Source organism: Parus major, chromosome 1 (assembly GCF_001522545.3).
Source record: "Parus major isolate Abel chromosome 1, Parus_major1.1, whole genome shotgun sequence".
NCBI lineage: Eukaryota > Metazoa > Chordata > Aves > Passeriformes > Paridae > Parus > Parus major.
Window position 1 is genome coordinate 106,281,714 of NC_031768.1, and position 20,932 is coordinate 106,302,645.

At 35.1% G+C, this 20,932-nt stretch overlaps 1 protein-coding gene across 3 annotated transcripts in view; it reads right to left on the reverse strand.

Annotated features, from left to right (window-relative positions):
* GBE1 (1,4-alpha-glucan branching enzyme 1) overlaps nt 1–20,932 on the reverse strand; it is a 103,658-nt gene that overhangs the window by 26,397 nt on the left and 56,329 nt on the right. For all 3 annotated transcript variants that reach the window (XM_033518528.1, XM_033518514.1, XM_033518517.1), the window contains exons 10-11: nt 18,612–18,722; nt 15,631–15,802 (exon numbers count right to left, since the gene is read on the reverse strand). In XM_033518528.1, coding sequence (XP_033374419.1) covers nt 15,631–15,802; nt 18,612–18,722 — 283 coding nt within the window. The remainder of the gene's footprint in view (nt 1–15,630; nt 15,803–18,611; nt 18,723–20,932) is intronic.

The following is a 20,932-nucleotide window of genomic DNA, read 5'->3' on the forward strand; positions in this document are numbered from 1 at the left end:
TTCTGAACAGTATTTAATTGGAAGATAGAATTAAGATTGGGAATATACAGATATATTTTCCAATTGTTCAATTATTATGGAGTTTGACAGCATAATGTGTGTAGTGCTTGGTCAGTAAACCCAAATCCATCAATAAGGAGAAAAGCAAATATTGTGATCCAGAATTGTGTATTAGCAATGTCTCACAATACAAAACGTCTTCCTAAAGAAAAAGAGCTGTGAGGAATTTAAAGTCAGGTTTCTCTTACAGAGTGTCCTCCAACAATGTGTTTCAAGAAATACACTTGCTTTAGTGAGCTGATAAAAAAGCACAGCCCTGGCAAAATCCAGCCTTCCCACTGCTCAGCAGTGCATTTTCTTTCTATAATTACTTCAATTTCACTACTTAGCAGGAAGACATTCAAATTTTTATTTTACTTCTACCTCACAGCAAAAGAATCTACGAGACTGATGCTAAATAATCATGCACTGAGGATTCAAGGTCATATCAAGTTAAGGCTTTAGGATTTTTTCTTTGCAATTTGGTTTTGTGTGGGATTTTTGGTGTTGGTTTGGGTTTTATTACATAACAGATGAAAAAAAATGCCAAGGACTGACACTGGAAAAGATTGGCCAACTATTCCTTTGGCTTCAGGGCTACTGCTGTGGGATGAATGAAATATGAGCCATCTGTAAAACTCAACCATGCTGGGAAAAATATAAATACAAAATCCACATTTTGAGAGTCACTTCATTAATAGTTTAAAATAGTCCTCAGAGAAGACATAACAGCTAAATAATCATTTTTTCTACAGTTATTAAAGTAAATGTTATAGGGAGACTCACAAAAAGAATTGAACGTGTAGAGAAAGAACTTTGAGTGTGGGCAACAAGTAAAACCAATCTTCTTATCCTGCTACTTTCAAATGCTCATACTAAAGCCTTTTGTGAAATCAATACACGGCAAGAGCTGTAAAAGTAACTCTTCATAAGATATTATCCTGGGAAAGAGTGATGATAGCTACATGGAGCAGCCAGTACAAATGTTGGTTTGGTGTTTTCTAGCCCTATTTAAAGACAAACCAAAACCACCAACCCCCGTAGGGAACACAACATAACACAGCATTACACTTTGCTTCTTGGCATTTCCATCACAGTATGATTGCTGGGTTTTGGAAGGAATTTTTAGCTAATAATTCAAGGTAAAACATGGGACTGCTCAAATAAACATCTAACAGGAGTTCAGACATATTAAAGAAGAATGGTTAGAGAAGAATCACAACACCTGAAGTAAAAATTAACTATTTAAGATAGGGAATTACAAGTCTGCCAAAAACCTTGTCAAAATGTGAATATTTTGTGGAACCTGAGGAGAAAAGAGGAAGCCTCAATTGTTACAAATTCTCATTAGGCCTATGCCAAATTAAGCAGTACATTTACATTATGATTCATTTGCCTTTTACTTATTAGTAAATAAAGAGATTAATCAAGTACCATAACCAGTTTAAACTCTATCAAGTGGAAATAATTCCCTGATTTTTCCGCTCACAATAATTTGACTCTTTATCTGGGAAGAAAATTAGCTTTGAAATACACTGAAAGAAAAAAACTGCTGCTTTGCTATGTGTTGCAAAAGCAGTATCCTCAGTGGATGGAAAATATTTATGTTGGTATAAACCTAATTTATGTGTACATCAGCAGAATGTCCCTTTTGCATTCATTGTTTTAGAGTCTTTTGTTCCCCCCCTTTCAACTTGTGCATTGTTAGCTTCACAATTTGAGGCTTTTTTTGGTTTTGTTTTGTGGGGGATTTTTTATCTTTTTTTAAGATACTCTTACATAAAAAAATGAAAGATGAAAAGTAGTTTATGTAAGACTAACCAGACTCTTGAAAGCAATTTTTCTAAGTCATGTTTATTGGTTTTAGCACATTTCAAAAATCCTAGCATAGTATTTTTATGGTGACAGCATTATCTGTTGCAAGATTTCTGCTCTTTAGAGTCAATCATAACAAGGATGTCTAAGGCAAGAATATTTGCATTGTTGGTGGAGTTTTTGTTTGTTGTTTTGGTTTTGTTTTCTTTGTGGAAACGGGTATTGAAGTTTTCAAGTTTTTTTTCAGAAAGAACAGTTAGAGATCAGGAGTAAAGGTCTCTGATATTTTGTCATGCTACAAAAAGGGCAGGTTTTAAAATGAGTCTCATTTGCCTGATAATCATTTAAACTACTTACGATTGTGAGTCTGCATATTAAAGTCAACTGTTCCTGAACAGAAAATGCATGGTTTAAATTGAAATGCCTTGCCTGTAAATGAGATCTATTAATGAAGGTGAACAGAAGGGGTAAATTCATGAGAGAAACCTCTGATGTAATTCTGACCTGTTCAAGGCACCAATTGCCCTGGTCTTCCCTCTCCCTCTTACTAGATAGACTAAGGAGCAAATCCCATGCAGTTTTCAAAAGATATTCTGAACTTTTTGCAATATACAATGAGTCTATCAGACTACACCTGAAGAATGTTAAAAATAAAGATTCATTTAGAATCATTGAGATGTGCTGCTTCCACAAAAATACTTATTCTTGGAATGCTCACTGCATCAGATTTTAAAATGCAGCATAGATTTGCAGCTACTTCATGTGGACGTTATGCATGCACATTTTATATGAAAGGAAGTGCCACAAAATTTGTTTTTTAAGCATCTTAAACCTGATCCTTGAGCCATCTTTAGTCATATCTCAGAGAATAAGAACAAAAAGAAAAAATAAAATATCATAGCAATATAATGCTCAGATATTATTAAAATTCTTTTACAACTGTTTACAAGACCAGAAGAGGATAAAGAAAGGCTGTAATTAAGAACCAGTCTCTGAAGAACATCACCTCCTAATACTAATCTAGAATTAGTTATACCAGAATAATTGCTGGTCTTCCAGTGTGAGTGGGCATGTGGAGACTACAACTACAGTGCAGGCTGGGGCAGACCCTTACAAGTATCCTGATGGCCAAATGGGCTGGGTTCACAATGGAAAGAATATTATTGACTCACCTATACATTAACCAGTGTCAGCACAACTGAGAAGTGGGAAAAAAGGAAAAAAAAATAAAATAAAAAAGAGGGAAAAAAATTTAGATAGCAGACAACAGTTTTGAAAGCTGAAGCAAAACCACTGCTCCTATAAAAAAGGGACTTTAAGGAATTGATATTGATGGCACCTTCGCTGCAAGCAGCAAGTGAATTTTAAAATAGTCATCAAAATCTAGAGAAACAGCAGTTATCCAGGAAGGTGTTAATCTTTTTTTTGTTTTGTTGTTATTTCCTTTTGTTGTTGTTTGTTTCTTGTCATTGTTGTTTCTGTTATGTAAGGAGACAGGAAAAAATAAATCTCATGATATTGAGAGAGGAGTTGTTTGTTGAAATTTAAAATATAATACAGAAAAAAAACTAGACTGTAATCACAGCCTTTCAAAAAGCAGTTGCAGCCAAAAAAGCCCTTTTTGCATGTTTAGTTACTCCTTCACAATCTCCTTCCCTTGTACTTCTGAAGAGGACATGCCTTAAAAATCAGCTTTAAGAGGCATCAGAAGAACCATATTGTATGCCCTGACTTAAGTGGCACGATTCCACTCTCCTTCCTTCAGGTAATCATCCTCACCACAGCCAGAAAGACTAGAGGAAAGATTATGGACATTTGCTCCCTAATAACAGGTCATATGATAAAGAGATTTTAAGAGGTACTCAGAGTATCATCAGGCAGAGCTTCTGCCAATTTTTTATTTGGTCTTACAATTTTCAGGGTTTAGTACAGAAAATTTTTCAAATTGCTGGGAAATCTAAACTCCACTAATACACTCCATTTCCTGATGATGGGCACATTCCATAGGTAACTCCAGACACGTATCAACCCATACATTAAGAAATCTAACATGGGGTATATCATTGGAAAGTGATCCAGTGCTTTTCCTGTCTCTGTGGTGCAGGTGGGAGGAAAAGCTGAATTCTGGATGATGTGTTCTGGTGGCAACTGAGGAAGGGATGACTCTGAACAAATGTCTTTATAGACAAGAATGCTAACCTTTGCCCAGAGTAATTCCCATGAGAATGGAAGGTTCATGAAGTCACACTGGTTATCTGTCTTCACACAAGATTTTTTTTTCAAATAACTTTGTTCAAAAGAGGTTAGAAAACAAGTAAATAGTTGTAAAAGAATGGTCTAGAACTGTAAACCTTTGAGATTTAACTTCTAAGAAAAACAGATTCAACATGAGGCATCCTCTCTGTTCATTCCACTATCTCATGCCTCTTTATTTGCAGAGGACAGTTAACCCTCCTGGCTTTGAAATTCAACAATTTGCTATATACACAGAGGCAAACATGACAGTATTCATCCTACACTCAAAACACATTTAAATTAGCACCAAGACCTGAAACAGCTAAAGGCATAACAAAGCTGTAAGCCCTTCAAGACATGACTAGCTAATAATTTTAGATTTTTTTCCTCTAAAGTTAATGGACAGAAAATAAATTTATACTGATAAAAGAGAATCGGAGCAGAAACTATTCCCAGATTACATTATCCTGCTTAAATCATGATAAAATTTGAATTTGTTTTTCAGTTGAAATAAAAGTTGTGTTTCAGTTTGAAATAAATATCTATGAACTAGTGTACAAAGTAATAAAAACAATCTCATTTAGGTAGCCACTTCTAACTTTTCCCTTGATCAAGTTTTTTGTAAAAACATATGTTCATATGAATTGCTCCTTTCCCTACCCCAAAGTTTCACATAACTGCTGGAATTAATTCTGTATGCATGCATTCAGTTTTAAAAAATATTATTTCCAAAACCAGTGTTTCAATTCACTGAAATATGAATGCATTTGAAGTACTACACTTCATGCTGTCATTGCACTGTACACAAAGAAGATATGCAGCTTTTTTAGGGGCCAAGATGAAAATATACTGCATATAATGCTTTTTGTGCCTTGAAGACAAAACCTCCTTGCCAAGGGAAAAGTAAACTTTGATCTCAAAAAAAAAAAAAGCCCAAACCTTCTTCTATGTCTGAAAAGTGTTGTTACAACTGTTTGAGGAAAGCCAAATATGCACAAACACTACGATGATTTCTCCTCTCCCCCTCCAGCAATGCTGTATGGAAATTCAAAATGACAAAAGCAAAACACAAAACACAGACAAGAAACCATTAGAAATTACTTGCACAAAGCCATTTTGAATTGGACATATGAAATTTCTCAGTAATGATTTTTCATTCCTTTGTGGGTTTTTTTTTTCTTTAAAAAAAGTAAACTTGCTCAAGTGATAAATGCTTTACACAGATCATCTATAAAAAAAAAAGGGGAGAAGAATCCTCTGAAACAAGTAAAATTACACCTTTATCTGCAAAAAAATATTTTCCAATGTCATTACTAATTTTGTTTTGTTTCATTTCATTCCTTTAACACAGCCACATTATGGTGGTAGCTTATTTCAGTACTTGTTTTCTTATTTATATCTTAATGGGAACATTTTACTGTCAGAAAACACTTTGAAAACCTGATACATCATGGTAACAGCAGGAGGGAAGAAAAGAGACAGAGCCTTAACAGGATCCTTAACAGGTAAAAACTTCTCATGTCCCTGAGCCCAGCCTCAAGGTATCCCAAACGTGGATCACATCATCCCTTTATGAACTGGGAAATAAAAAAAAATACAAATAAAAAAACTTACTGAGAGAATATGATGTGTACATAGTACCTTTATTAAGATAAATTTTATTAAATTCTACAAGCCCCTTCCTCTATTTCAGTTTCCAGAGGCAAGCAATGGATTTAGTTCTGTATTTTTATGGGTAGAGTACAAACCAAGCAATAGCCTTCCACACAGGAAATAAAAACAGCCCTTCTGGCCAATAAATATTAAGGCAACTAGTAAATACAAAAAGGGACTTCAACAATTTCCCTGGAAACTTCAATTATGTCTAGGCTGAACTCTGAAAAACGAAAACTATTTTAAATGAAGATACTCTCCCTGCTTCATATTTAATTAGGACACACCTTTCCAACACATAAGTAGAAAGCAGGATATTAATACATAGCTTACTATATTTTTAAGACTAGCCACAGACAGAACTGTAACAAGCTTAGTACAATATTGATTTTTCTTTCTGATATTTTTCCCTCTCTCCAAACAGAACAATAAATTTCACATGCTGAGGAGATTTGCACAAATAAGGCAAGATTTCTTTCATCTATTGAAATTAATATGTCAATACTCTGGCATGATTATCAGCCTGTGGGCTTTGAATAGTCATAAAATCATTATGACTGGCTGCAAAGCCCACCACTAAACCATGTCCCCAAGAGCCACATCTGGTAAGCAGCTCCAGGGATGGTGACTCCACCACTTCCCTGGGCAGCCTGTTCCAGTGTCTTTCAGTAAACAATTTCTTAATATTCATTCCAAATTCCCACTGGCATAACTTGACATGATTTCTTCTTATCCTATCACTTGTTACCTGGCAGAAGAGACCTACCCCCACTGGCTACAACCTCCTCTCAGGTGGTTATAGAGTGTGGTAAGGTCACCTCTGAGCCTCCTTTTCTCCATGCTAAACAAAATGTATTGAAAAAGAGTTTCAACGAGTAACTATTCATGTATTTAAGAAGAAATACGTAACAGCTGTTCAACTACAGCTAAATAGTAAACAAGGAGAAAAAAACCATAGTAACACAAGTGAAAACTTATGGAATATAGAATATACATTCACATAGTATTTTGGTATCTATAAATAACTAGCACTTGGCTTATGTTAGTTTAGATGAAAGAAAAATGTGAGTTATGGGAGTCCACCCATGCTCAGACTTCTGCACTTTTCCCTCCAAGCAATATTATGCACAATTCATGACTTGTTAAAATGGTGGCAGCCACAAGAAACTACAATAAATAACCAATCATGAAAATAAACAAACAAGAACAGCTCAGCTTGAACCAAGTTTTTTGTTTGTTTTTAGGAGTGCAAGAAAAATCATGGAAAAGCATGCTGCCAATCCAACAGTGTGTGTTAACACAGGTTAATGTTTTCCATCAGATATCCTTTTTTTGCCCATTAATATTTTGAAATAAGACCACACATTTCTCCATTATGAAGATAAAGGTTGTAAACTGAAGCTGCACAAAGAGCTGACCTATAACACAACCAGCCGGATGATCCAGGCTTTCCTGCAGTATTTTGTATTAACAGTTAGCTGGATTAACAAAAATATGAGAAGCTTAAGGGAGCTGTTTCATAGCCTACAGATTGACTCTTAAATCAAGAGTGAGTGGATTATTAGATTGCTTTTGAAAAATCTCTCTAAAAATGCCACTTGAGAAGATATTCTACTAAAATACCTTGCTTGCAGAACTTGCTCTGAATTTCACAAAAAGATCTGAATACTTATTCCAATTGAGTAAAAGTTCTAAGCTTCTGGCTGTAAGAAGACTGGTACTTCTAGCTTTGTGAATAATCCTGTTCTCCTTGAGACATTAGTCACTCGTCCTGTTACTCCTCCTCCTGCCCTGCATTTTAATGTAGCACATTACATAATGCAAAACATTACTACTATTACAGAAGTAGTGGTTTATATTCAACAAGGCATCCCAACTCAAAAGGTACCTGTACTATTGGAAAAAAAAAATCATCTAACAAAATCCCAAAAATAATCTCCCTCCAACAAAATTCAATTTTTTTTCAGCCAAAAGCAATTGTATTGTGTTTATAAACTCCCTTTCTAATTTACCCCACTAATAAATTCTACCAGTACTTAGATCAGACAGTAGGAAGAAATTTTTTGCTGTGTGGGTGGTGAAAATGGAGAAGTTTACCAGAGAACCAGTGGATGCTCCATCCCTGGAACTGTCCAAGGTCAAGCTGGATGGGGCTCTGACCAACCTGGTCTAGTGGAAAGTGTCACCTGTGACAGGATGCTTGGGACTTAATGATGTTTAAGATGATCTTTTGGTTGTTTCCCTTCCAACCTAAAACATTCTACAAATCTATGGGATTTCAGATTGAAGATCTCAAAAGACAGGTCAACATTTATAAAAGATGTACTTCTGCTAATATGCTTTGCTCTGCAGACTTTACCGCTTCTCAGGAGAAATAAAAAATACCTTGTCTCTTAAAAATTAATGCAAATTTAACTACAATGTGGTTCAAAATCTTATTTTGATTTTGAATTCCTCTGAGCAAATTCCTCTGTGTTTGTTGGATTGATGGCCTCAAAAAATTAGGACAATGAGAAGATTCTAAGCTAATAACACCTTGTGAAAATAAGCTCTTGAACATGTAAAGGCGTCTTTTTTTTATTCCAATGTCATCATAAAGTGTTATCTCAGCTTAAGCTACATTGATTTGGGAAATTAATGACACTACTGAGATGAACTCATTTCAAATTATCTCAACTGCACGCATTAAAATCCAAATTGGAATATATGCCTAAGGATCTATTATTCAGACTTTACAAATACAAAATGTCACCTGCAGAGTCATGTCTCAAACCAACAATTCCTTACTGAGTAACACCTGGGGTTTAATTCTATTTGGCTCTGCATTGCCCAGGGAAAGGAGTCTGAGAAAGAGCAATGTGTCACCAAAGGAAGGCCCTTTGCATGCTCCTGCATCAGCTCACTAGAGCCTGATGTTGCTAGATGACTTGATTTGGATCACCTTTCTCTACCTCTTTAAAAGCCAACCTATGATGTATAATCAGGAAGAAAGTTTTTGCTCTTTGGTAGATGGCTTTGGAGAATATAGATCCATTTTTCTCTCAGCGTTTTCCAGACTAGTGAGCACAGATAAACTGCAAAAAGTAGAAGCAAAACACATCTGGGTGTGGTGAGAGGCTGCTGCTCCTTCTTTTCAGCATTGGGGGTTTCAAATAAGTAGCTTAAAATAAGTACTGATAAATTATCAGCATCAAAATTGCATGTAACACAGTGAGCAACAAGGAGAAAAGACAAAAGCTTTAAGATCCACACTGTATTTACCCCTGCTTGAATGGGCATGCTTACCCTTTTTTCCTGCTCTTAGAACACAAAGTTCTTGCACAAATTTAGTTTTTATCAGGCAGACCACTTCTGTAGACACCAGGCATCCAAGAAATGAGTGACTCCTGCAGTAAGCAGTTCATTAGTGTCACTGATAAACTCAGAAATCAACTTTACTCATCTGCTCTCTGACATGGCAGAGGCCAAGTTCTGCATGAAAACTGTATGTTATTACATGTACTTATTGAAGAAGTACAACAGAGAAACACCCCCCAAAAAGTCTACTCTCTCTCAAAAAGGTAAATTATAATGGAGACCTGAATGCTGGACTTCACTTTTATCTATAGATTTACTTAACATTTACTTGAAATCTGAAAACATTTTACATTTCTTTTCAGTTTTGCATTGTGCCATTCAACCTGGGTCCCAGAGCATTAGTAGAAGACTGAGGAAATCATCTCAAAAAGGCATTTTACATACCTTAAAATGTGAAGGCTCTTGTGAAGCACTAATGATTAACGAATTGCTCAGATTGAACCAGGGTTTATGAAATTTAAGTCACTGCATTATGTAAGAGCTTAGAGCACTTCAAGTGTATATAAACAGAAGATATTCAAAGCATTTTGCTTGAATCAAAGTTAACCACAACAAAGGAAGTGTAAGATGGCCATGTTTAATTGGTTAAACCAATGAATGGTTTAATTAAAATGCATTAAAATGAATCATATGCAAAGAAATGTTTACACACATGTAGATAGAAAAATTTACATAAGAAAATATAAAAATGTCCCTATATATTACCAAATTTAAAAAACTTACCATAGTTTCACACTACCAAGCAAAAATGGTCTGTCTTTTACTCAACTCTTAATTTTGGAGAATGTTTTATGTTTAATCAAAACAGATTCTTATGTACAAAACTGTGTGTTTATATGCACAACTTCTATGAAATCTAAGACCTGTAATTAAGAGCTTTTACTACAGTGTTTACATTCTGAATTAAGAAAGCAATAAAATCTAAAAGTGATCTAAATCTGTTGATTTTAAATTTATTTGAACTTATGGCCAAGAGAATGAAAGCAAAATATAATTTAGTCTTTTGATCTAATTTTAATTATTGTTTCCCATAAAAGACAACTAAGTAGAACTAATCAATGCCATCTGTAAATATTTTAGTAATAATTAATTGCAAAGAAATTCTGAATCTTATAGTAGTAGAGAGAAAAATACCAAAAAACAACTATGACAGGAGAGAATAACAGCCATGTCCTGTAGAGTCAGAAATCCAGGTGTGAAAGAAGCTTTTCATAATGATGTGTTTGTCGTAATTTCTGTAATAAACTAGATTTTTGAACAATTGAAAAGAGAAAAGCCTATAAAAACCTTTGCTGAAAGTACAGTTGCAATATAGAATGTAGAGTTATAAAATTATAATATATAGAGGCCTATTTCTGTGTTCTTCAAAACAACAACAAATAAAACAACAATGAAGTGAAAAAATAAAGGTTGTCATACAAACAGAAACAGAACTCTTACAACTCTTATAACTTAAAGATTAATTTCACAACTTTGTTCATTATTCTTTAGCAAGCCCTCACAGCACATCAAATATTATATTAGTATACAAGGCTGCATGCACTCACACATGGATAACGGAGATATCACAAGTCTGAACTGTGAGCTGTACAAATCCTATAATATGCAAGGCAACAGATGGAGCCCTGGGAACAAAGCTTTAGACACTAGCAGAGGTTTCAGCAACAGCATCCCATGGTTAAATAATGCTACTGAGCATAATGATTAATTAAATAAATAAAATAGCAGTCCCATCCTTAAAAACAACCCAACACCTTGTAACTGGTGCCCAGTGCCAGAATGCCTTGATGTACCATGTATCTCCTCCACTGGTAATGCAGCCATAGCCCACACCCAGCAGATCTGGGTACAAACTAAGAGAAAAACCAAGTGCCATTAATGCCACCTACCTCAATTAAGACTATTCCCTCTACAGTCCTAGAAAATCCTACCTGGATTTCACTCCACAGCTGCCACAAGTGTTGGTATTCAAACAGTTCTGAGGATGCTGCTGACTATGAAGGTTTCTGTTTCAAGGTTTTTGCCTTGAGAGGTGATAATGTGGACATGGATGCACCACCACATATAAACTGTTGCTGCTCACAATTTTATTTCTGTATTTAAATAACATACACAAATGTACAGTGATTTATTCCCTACACTTTCAAGGAGGATGGACAACTGACCTGCACAACAGATTGCTATTATTTGGACATACTTCATTTGTGAAGAGAGGTGGGATAAGACAGGTCTGTGTGTGATTTAGTTTTGAATTATGAGACAGTGTCTCTCTTTAATTGTTTTTCTCCCAGTCACTCTAATGTGTTTTGAGCAAGTGTAGAAATGAAGCTTGCTTCAATCAACTCTAAATGAATAAATATTAACAGTTTGCACCTCTAGACCTTACAGAGGAGACTGTCAAAGTGATTTATGAAGCCTAAGAGATAAATTTGGATTCTTCCCACTCCCACTGCCCAACCCAAGTTGTGAGTGGGGTTGCATATGGGGTATTATGCAACAAAGTTGTAGGTGGGCTATCACTAAGTCTGAGAAACTCTAGGTGAGATCTCAGATTACACCCTTGTTTTCTACTTTAAAGTGAACATAATTGTTTTCTGTCAGCCTGCCATGGAATTAAAGCACTTGCTGGAACTGGCAGCACATTTGTCACCTCTCCTAGGCAAGCATATTAAGAAGGATGATTTTAAACTAACTCTCCTAAAGCTGCAGTCTGTTCCAAGTGAGTACTTCAAGGTTGGTTATCAAGAGGAGCTGACTGAAGTGAGTGAGGTTGAAGAGTATGTGCTCTCCCAAGGCCACTCTTTAGATGATGTTCAAAAAGGTCACCCTGTAACTAGTGCTCAGATGTAAGAAACATAAAGTGAACAGAAAAAAGTGTAAAAATGCAACATGCCAAAGAGAACCAAAGTCCCTTAGGTTTAAGCTAAATATCTGTGTTCTTGATACAATTCTTATTTCATCTAGAATAGGTAGCAATACAAAATAGTAGTTCGGATTCTGTTTAAAGTAACATTCCTACTTATATTGTCAGTTATAGCTGCACTGTTTTTACATCAGGTTTTTAATTAATATTATTAAAGAAAATGTCTACAGCTTGTTGTCAGGGGCAGAATGAAAAAAGAAGTAAAATCAAAATATATAAGGATTTAAACAAAGAACACGTTTGCAGCGATAAGTTCAAGTATTATTTTCAGGAAATATGTGTGAGTCTACACTGAAGTTAAACATTGCTGGGTAACAACAGTGGTTGCTTTATTTTCAAGCTGAGACCAGAAGATTCCTGTAATACTCTAGAAGTCTTATAACAACTTCTATTAGTCCTTGTTTAGTGCTCGAGGAATTATGCTCAATCTCTTTGTAATTTTGTAGGGGACTAAAACTGAAAATTAAGAATTTTAGTCAGATACAAGTTTTTTATTTTGGATTTGTTTTCAAATCCTGATAATTCAGGAGGGCAGAGATCTATGGCCCTAAATACTTTTTGCATGTACTTTTCTGTTTTTAAATTAATTAGATGTGTATGCTATTTTAATATCACTATAACTACAAACAAAAATACTTGAGTAGAAGAGAGAGTTTTTTATTATTATTTACAATTAAAAAGACTACTTTCATTGTTTAATATACTCACATTGTAACTGCTTGAGCCTATAAACATCATTAAAGTTCAGACATTCAAATGTGCATTATCTATGTCTAGGCCTTCATAGAAAAATAGTAAAGAAAAAACCCCCTTAAGAAGCACATGTGCTCCTAACTAAGGCATTGTGCAGAAGAACATGGAATTTTTGTGACTTCCTAAAATTCTGTGACAACTGATTCATAACTGGCCTGTCTCAGTATTAAAATCTGGCTAAAGCAGGAGCTGGGTTGCTCAAACTACAGCTACATTGGGTTTGTTGCTCTCTACCTGCTCTGAAGGAAGAGACTTTAGTCACAGCAGAGGTTTCAAAACAATTGCTACTATTTTACTATTACTGTGAAACAAACTGGCCTTCCAGAGAGTGCTGCAGGACATTTATCACTGTTATTTTTCAGCCAAGCATATGCAGCTTTTCCCTTCTTAGGTTAAGTCTTCCATGCCAGATGCACACAGGAAGCCCAAGAGATCACCTGGAAAGCAGCACATAAAACTAAAACACAGACTGGAGGAAAGAATGCTCCCAAAGGTTTTTGTAACAAGGGAACCAATTTTCTGAAATGACAGAACTTTCTTATTCCCTTTTAAGTTTGCATACAATTCTCATTGCCAATACAGGGATATGGGCAAGTGGGAAGAAAAATAAAAGCCTCCAGTGAAAATTAAACATCCAGGAACATGAAAAATAAAAATAACAACTCTCAGGATTTTTGCAGTGGTTTCTTAAGAGATACATGTAAGAAGGACAGAGAACCATCCAGTGTGAAAAGTGAGAAAGAGAGAAAGCCACAATCAGTGTTTGATGCACAGCTTCTGTCACCAGGAACCTGCTTGCATGTATGGAGCCCAAATGATGCTCCAACACATGTGTAATTAAAATTAAATATTATTACAGATCTTCAAACAGAAATTCCAGAATATATTTGAGAACAGATTTTCACTCAAAACACATTTTTTTAGATGAGGTTTGTTTTTCCTTAAGGTGAGCAAAGCATTCAGAATACAGCCTTTGTTCAGAGACAGAAAGTCTTAGTGGAAGGACCTAGGGGATCACAGAGACACCCAGAATGCCATCTCCAGGTGTTGTAAAAGAAGATTTCCACTCCTTCCCCCACCCTACAGCAAGCTGCTCTTTCTTACCTTTGGCATTCAGACAAACCTGCAAATTAAAGAACTCATTTGTCACTGTATTTGCTTAATTAGCTAGCATGTTGCAACATGCATTTTAAGTCCACCAGACTGCCAGCATTCTGAATTTATATGTTTTCTCCTCCAACAGTTATTACAATCTTTTCACCTTTTACATATAGCAAACTATAATGTAGTTACTGAACCATTTGCAGTACTCAGAGATACCCAATATTAATTGCTCAATCAGCCAGCATTGACACACTGGATTTAACATGCCACATTGCATTACTGATTATATTTCTAACCTTACTAAGTCAATCTGGAGCAAAGACACCTGCAGTTTAGCTAGAGGTTATTTAGTAAGCACCTGTTTCCTTAACCATTGTAGCATCACTAGTTTGAATGGAAGCATACATCTCATACCTTGAACATTTTGGTGCCTGATTGCACAATAAATAAGTGTTTATTTCATTAACTCTTCTTCACTCTTGAGGAAAAAAAAAATCAAAAAACAACAACAAAAAACCACCTGCATTTTATTGAAAATAATAGTTTTACTATTTTACTATTTTATTTTACTTTACTATTGCATATACTGAATTAGTTTATTCTGTACTGAAATTGCTTCACTTCTTTTTAGGAAAATCAACACAGTATTTTCTGAGTGTTCTCCTTAGACAAAGAAAGAGAATATGCACCAGTACAGGCAAACTTAAATCCAGTGTCTTATGTTTCCCAGGTTTTGAATCAGAAAACATGATGCTAAATACACCATATTATAGAAAAAAGACAATATACATCCAACAGTCCCCTTAAACTAAATATAACAAAACATTTAACCACAAAAGTAGAAGACAATCCTAAACTAAAATTTCTATAATTTTCAAGTGTTATAGTATCAGAAAACTGAGATGTGATTTTGTAGCAGGCTTTCAGCCTTTTTGTCCCCCATGAGCATCACAAATGCTACAGAGAACTTGTCAGACCACTGACATTTTTACTGTAAATTAAGAACTATTTTGCAAAGAAATTAAATGAATGAATGTGGCAAAGAACAGACAGCATAAAGAGCTTTGGAATTTTGGATAAAGCTAAGAATAGTCAACATTTAAGATGACTAAATGAAACTGTAACTTGATGATTAAATTAGACTAACAGTTTCTTGTGGAAACCGTGCTTAGGAAGTAATGCAACAGTTTTATTTAACAACATGGACTAGAAGAAAGTACCACTAACTCTTACAATTTCTGTGCTTTGATAACAGAATGTGCTTCCTGTGTCTGTGATTTGTCCTTGCCTACCTCATCAAGAAATAAGAAACAATGATATAGGTTGACTGATTCCAGACTACTTCCTGACAATTAATAACTGAAATCAGCAGAGCTATCTTCAGTAAATTCATTGTTACCTTAAAAAATTTAAGAAAGTAAAAGAATAGAGATGAAATACAAACTGTGAGCCACTGCTCATCACCTGACAAACTTGCAGAACAACAATTAAAGCACTAGTCTGAGTTGTAAAAGTTATTTCTCTTGCAGTTGGAAACCATCTTGATTTTATTTTCTTGTCTTATCATACATCTTACAGACAGAGAAACAACGCATATTACCTTTTTGTAATAAATCTATAAAAGCACTTATGCTCCCAATTTCAGCACTGTGATAAATACCGTGGATATAAGATGATGTCAGATCATTTTACTTCCCTGCCACGCATTCTGTAGATGAGAAAATGAGAGACTTTTTCCTGAGATCACTTACCCATGAAGTTCAGATAGCTCTCTCCTCCGAGTGCATGAGTAATGAGACGAATCATTTTATGAAGCTGTATCCCACGATCAATAACTGGGGTCAGAGGCATGAGCACACTCATGTTTGTGTACATCTCTGCATCCATCAGGCGAAAGGCCAGTGTCTTATCACCAACCAGTGCCTACAACAGTTGAAAAAGACACTGAAGAAGACCCTTGGGTGTAATACAAGTGTTTCTAGGTTTTGGGTTTTTATTAAAACAGGTGATCTGTATCACAGGGGGAGGACTTGCAAGATCACTGAGGAGCCAAGGACATGGCTCAGTGTGCATGACCCAGTCCCTGTTCCTGAAGGAACTGCCAATGCCAATGATCATCAGATCATGTTGACCCTACATTCTGATCACTGCATCTGTGCATTGTGTGGTCTGCTGCCAAAAAAAACGAGGCAGGGATGTCCACGAGCTGAGCCTGGACTGGATGTCAGCCCCACTTGTCTGCTTTCCCCTTGCAACCTCCCCACTGTTACTCCTGGACTGATGGGATTGAGTGTATATGGTAACAGAGTCTAACCTCTGGTCCTACATTTCACCTAACTGGGTCAAACTGCTTAACTACTTCTAAGAACTTTTTCACCTACAGATCAAATGTGAAATATCAGCATCGACTCACAAAGTCACAACTGACCTTCCATTTGGGAATTTTTATAGGAAACACAGAAAATGAGAAGGTGAACATTTAAAGTAAATGGTTCCTGGAATATAAAAATAAATGGGTATAAAAAAAATGACTCACACATGCAGAGTGAGTATCTAGCATTCACTTATATGAAGTCAAGAATGTGGTTGTTTTTCTGTGATTTCACACAAAAGAAACATCTGAATTATTAACTTGCTAGTGTTCACTGATACTTGAGAAAGGCCATGAAAAGGTATTCAATATTAGCAGGCAAGTAGTGGAAAACATTTTGAAGCATTTATATTTAAATAGCAGAGTTTTGTTCAATTAGCCCAAATTCTTGTTTTATACCCTTGAAAAAAATTTACTAAATTCCAGAGATGAATTGTAAGCAGGTCTAGCTGAAAAGCACACTCATCCTTTCATTTTACAGCTGACAATATAACAGCATATATAGATTATTCCCTTAAGTAAAAAATACCCTATTTAAAGGGAAAAAAATTCCTATGTGCCAATGACAAGACCGAAGACTGCAATGAACAACTACTTTCTGGACTCAGAATGTGGCATTTGTTAGTGCCATTTAATATCCCCTTCTCTTTCTATTGGAAGAGCAGCTAAGTGTTTCCCTATTCATGTTTTCTGTGGCAGTTGTGATTTTATAAATGGATATTTCCCCCTTCAATGATCTCTTTGCTACCCCAAAAGAATCTTATTCTGTTTAGTTTTTTTTTCTTATGAAAATCAATCCACATCTGCTATTCATCTTCACAGCATTTATACAGTTATGCTGTATATTCTTTAAGGTACAGGACCAAAGCTGTCTCCAACACTGAAGGTGCACACAAACCAGGAAATACTGCAGTGCCATGCTGATTGTACTCTTTGCTCTGTTCCACTCATAACAATTCCAGGACTGCATCTGCTTTTTTGACAGCTTTTAGCTTTGGAGTTGCTGTTTTCACACTCTTCTTACAACCATGAGGCCTTGTATTCCGACTGGCAACATTCAGCTCATGGTCTGTTACAGCTTAAAAGAAACCAGGACTGCACTCTCACGTGCATCACTTCAGGCATCTTCAGAATGAATTTTATCTACACTTTTTGTTTCTCTGTCCTACTTTTCACATATCAGCCTGATGCAAGTCTGTAATCATAGCTGTATTTTAATTAAAAATAATGAGATTTTTTTTCCTTAAGTATGACATTTTAAACTGAAAATGCAAAATGATATGGAAAACAATTGCTAAAAATCAACATGAAATAAAAGAACAGCAACAGTAATGTTATATGTTGTGCTTTAGGGTAAATAATCAGCTTTGATGAAAGCACCTTATTATAGAATAATATACATTTCCAAGTAATTTCTGAAGTTTTTTATCAGGCTCATGCACTAAATGAACACTATAACAGACTGAGATTAGAATATAAATAGGTACAAATAAAATGGATATAATGAATGGCAAACTCAGAATGGTCTTTTTAAAATATACAACATGCTTTGGACATTTCTGTTGACATTTATTATAGGAAGTACTGGAATTGGAATATCAACCTCTATAATATAAAGGAAAGCTTGGTTACTTAAACAAAATATCATTTTTTTAATAAAAGGCTTGAAGTTGGTAATTTTACAATTCCCTAATTATGTGTTTTCTGAAACACAATTTCTGAATTATGTATTTCTGAGCCCTTCAGAAATAAGATTTTAAAAGATTACAGCAGACAAGTGTCATCCAAACTCATCATTACTTTTTTGTTTTTCCATACACAGAACTATTAAAATTGCTGTGCTTTGAACCAAACTGTTACAGAATATTTCACTTAGATCTCAAAAGAGGATGTTTTCAATCCTTCCAGAGAGGAAAGACTTTCATGAAGGGAAAAGTCATGAACAGATTTCTTAAATTGGCATACTGTTTATGCTTATCAGAAATAATGTTCCAGTTTACTTAATGGACACAGGATTTTCAAAAGCATGGATAAGATACCTTCCTATGTTCTGTGGCAGGCAAAACAAGAATCTACAACTCATTTCTTAAAAACAAAGCCAATATTACCCACACACTCCAGGGAGGGTTCTTTTGCTAAAATGAAGGATCATAAAATAAAAACACAGCAAAACAAATTAAACAAAACAAAACCAAAAACAAAAACCTCAAACAAACAAAAAAAAAAGAGCACTAGTCCATTTCTGAAATTCTTGTCATCCTCCTCAACTCCTTTCTCATTCAAAATAAAAAAATAAATGAAACACCATCTTCTAAACAAGATCTTTTACTTGGTTATGAAGAATAAAATAGCTGAAGATACCTGGTCGTGACTCTCTGCATAAGCAATGTATTTTTCTTCATACCGTCTGTTTGTCAATGTATGCACAATATTGCCCATATTCCAGTCTTCATCTTTCAGCTCCTTAATTATCTACAGAAATAAAAGAAAGATCACTGAAAAGTTGTTTTAACTAAAAACATGTAACATTATCTTGGCACAGGAATTTCCAATGGACTGTGAACTGTTTTCTCAGGCTCCCAAGTTTTGAAGTGATGAGCTTTCTCAGATAATCCAAAGAGTTGGGTTTTTTCCTTTTCAATTTAACCACATAAATAAAATACCTAGAATACTTTCTTTCTCCTCTACCTCCCTGGCTGACAGGCTTTGCAATTTATTATGTGAATCCTCTGATACAGTGGATAATGTGATTGATAGGACCTGCAAGAGATCACTGCACCAAAACCAAGGAAGAAATATGTGGGCACAGACCTACCTGCTTCACATTGTCATGAAATGCAACCCTGGGATGTGGGAGCTTCCAAATAAAGCTTAATCACTGGGCAGTGCAGTGCTACCTCCTGATTTTTAGCAATTTAAATTGAATCCCATTAACAGGAATTTTCTGCCTCATATCACATTATTTCCTTCCTCTGCTAAATTTAGCTCAATCTCAATGTTAGTTTGTTCTTTTTTTTCTACACCACTTTGTGGATCTCTATTAATCACTACGACTTAAATGCATAAATGCAAATATATAGACATAAAAACAGAAATTATAAAAAGGCAATAGCACCAAGATGGCCACAATGTAAAATTTAACATTATAATTGTAACTGCCCATGTCCTCCTAAACAGTCTTTTTTTCCTCCTTTCTTTGTTGATTTCTTTAAGTCCATGAATTCTGGCTCTGAACACATCGAGGTGCCTATGTAGCATCATATCACTTACTACATCTATCTAGAATCTGAACTAGTACAACCACTGCTGTGACAGTTTATCCTTCTTTTACAGATTCCCCAGAATTAGTTCATGGAATCTCATGGAGATTCTTCAGTTTTCAAACTGATTTTAACAAGTTTGACTAGAAGATTTCCTAGTAACAGGTATGAACTTAAAAATGGGAGAGAAATGAGAGTAAGCAGTCTAGGAGAATTTGATAACAGATGATAAACTCTTTATCTAAACTTCTCCCTTCCAATTTTCTAAGCTTTTTTTTTCCCCTTCAAGAAATGTGGTAACAAACTCTGGCATCATGTCTTTCTCTAACTCCACGTTTCTGCTGTGGTCACTTATTTGCAGTTTCTTTGGCAAGAAGCTTTCTGCCTGCATCACTCTAAGTTCTTGTACAATCTCAATCACAACTGATATGCACTCAACAGCCCATCAGTGTTCCACGCTGTCCCATGTAAAGTACATACTTAAGCTGGAAAAACTGACATTTTCTCCAGTTCAAGAACAGAATTTACTACAGCACAGTTATGTTTCCTAGCCAAGTATTGTGAATTAAATGAAGCAGACCATATCAGAGTTTGCTAAATTAGATTGTAGATCTTTTGCACTTGCAAAATTCTAGAGTCTTTTTTTTTCCCGTGCAACATGAACTTGGTCACTTGAGTTTTGCTTACCTATGAAATTGCTTATCTTGCCTGCCCTGAAGTATGATAAGGAGCAAAACAAAAACAAACAAAAAACCCAAATTAACAAAACTCCAAGAAATCAACAAACATCCCAATTAGGTATTTATTGTTAAAAAAACGAACCCTTACTGCATTCCAGGACCTAAATGTCTAAATAACGCATTCCAAATTTTAATGATGGTGTCTCAGAAAAGCTCTCAATATCTTCTGAAATGAGGTTTGAAATCTGTTTTTCAATTGGCCATCTACCTCCTAGTTACAAAATTGAAAGATGATGAAGGTAAGCTATTTTTTTTTTATTTTTCTCTTAGCTACACACTATATTTATTGAAGCAGTAATGATCATATAAAATATTTATTGTTTTCAGATCATCATGACAGCCTGAATGACTTGGGTGTAATCTTCTGTCTAACTGAAAAACTTTCTCTAAAACATCAGCAGAAGTGTTTTCAGATCATTTTATGCCTTTCCTTGTGATGCTCTATATTAAGGAAAAGATGATATAAATCCTTATTGTAGTCAGAATTTATTAATATTTACGAATTTATATTATTCCTTTTCATAACCCACCCACACCAACTGCAGGTGTTTGTGTAATTCACCTAGGTTTTGCTTAAACTTTCAGGTCTATTTATATTCAATGCCAATTTCTATGCCCAGTGTCAGGAGGGTTTATTGCATGTTTATGGAGTGATTTTTTTTTTATTTTTTTTCTTATATTT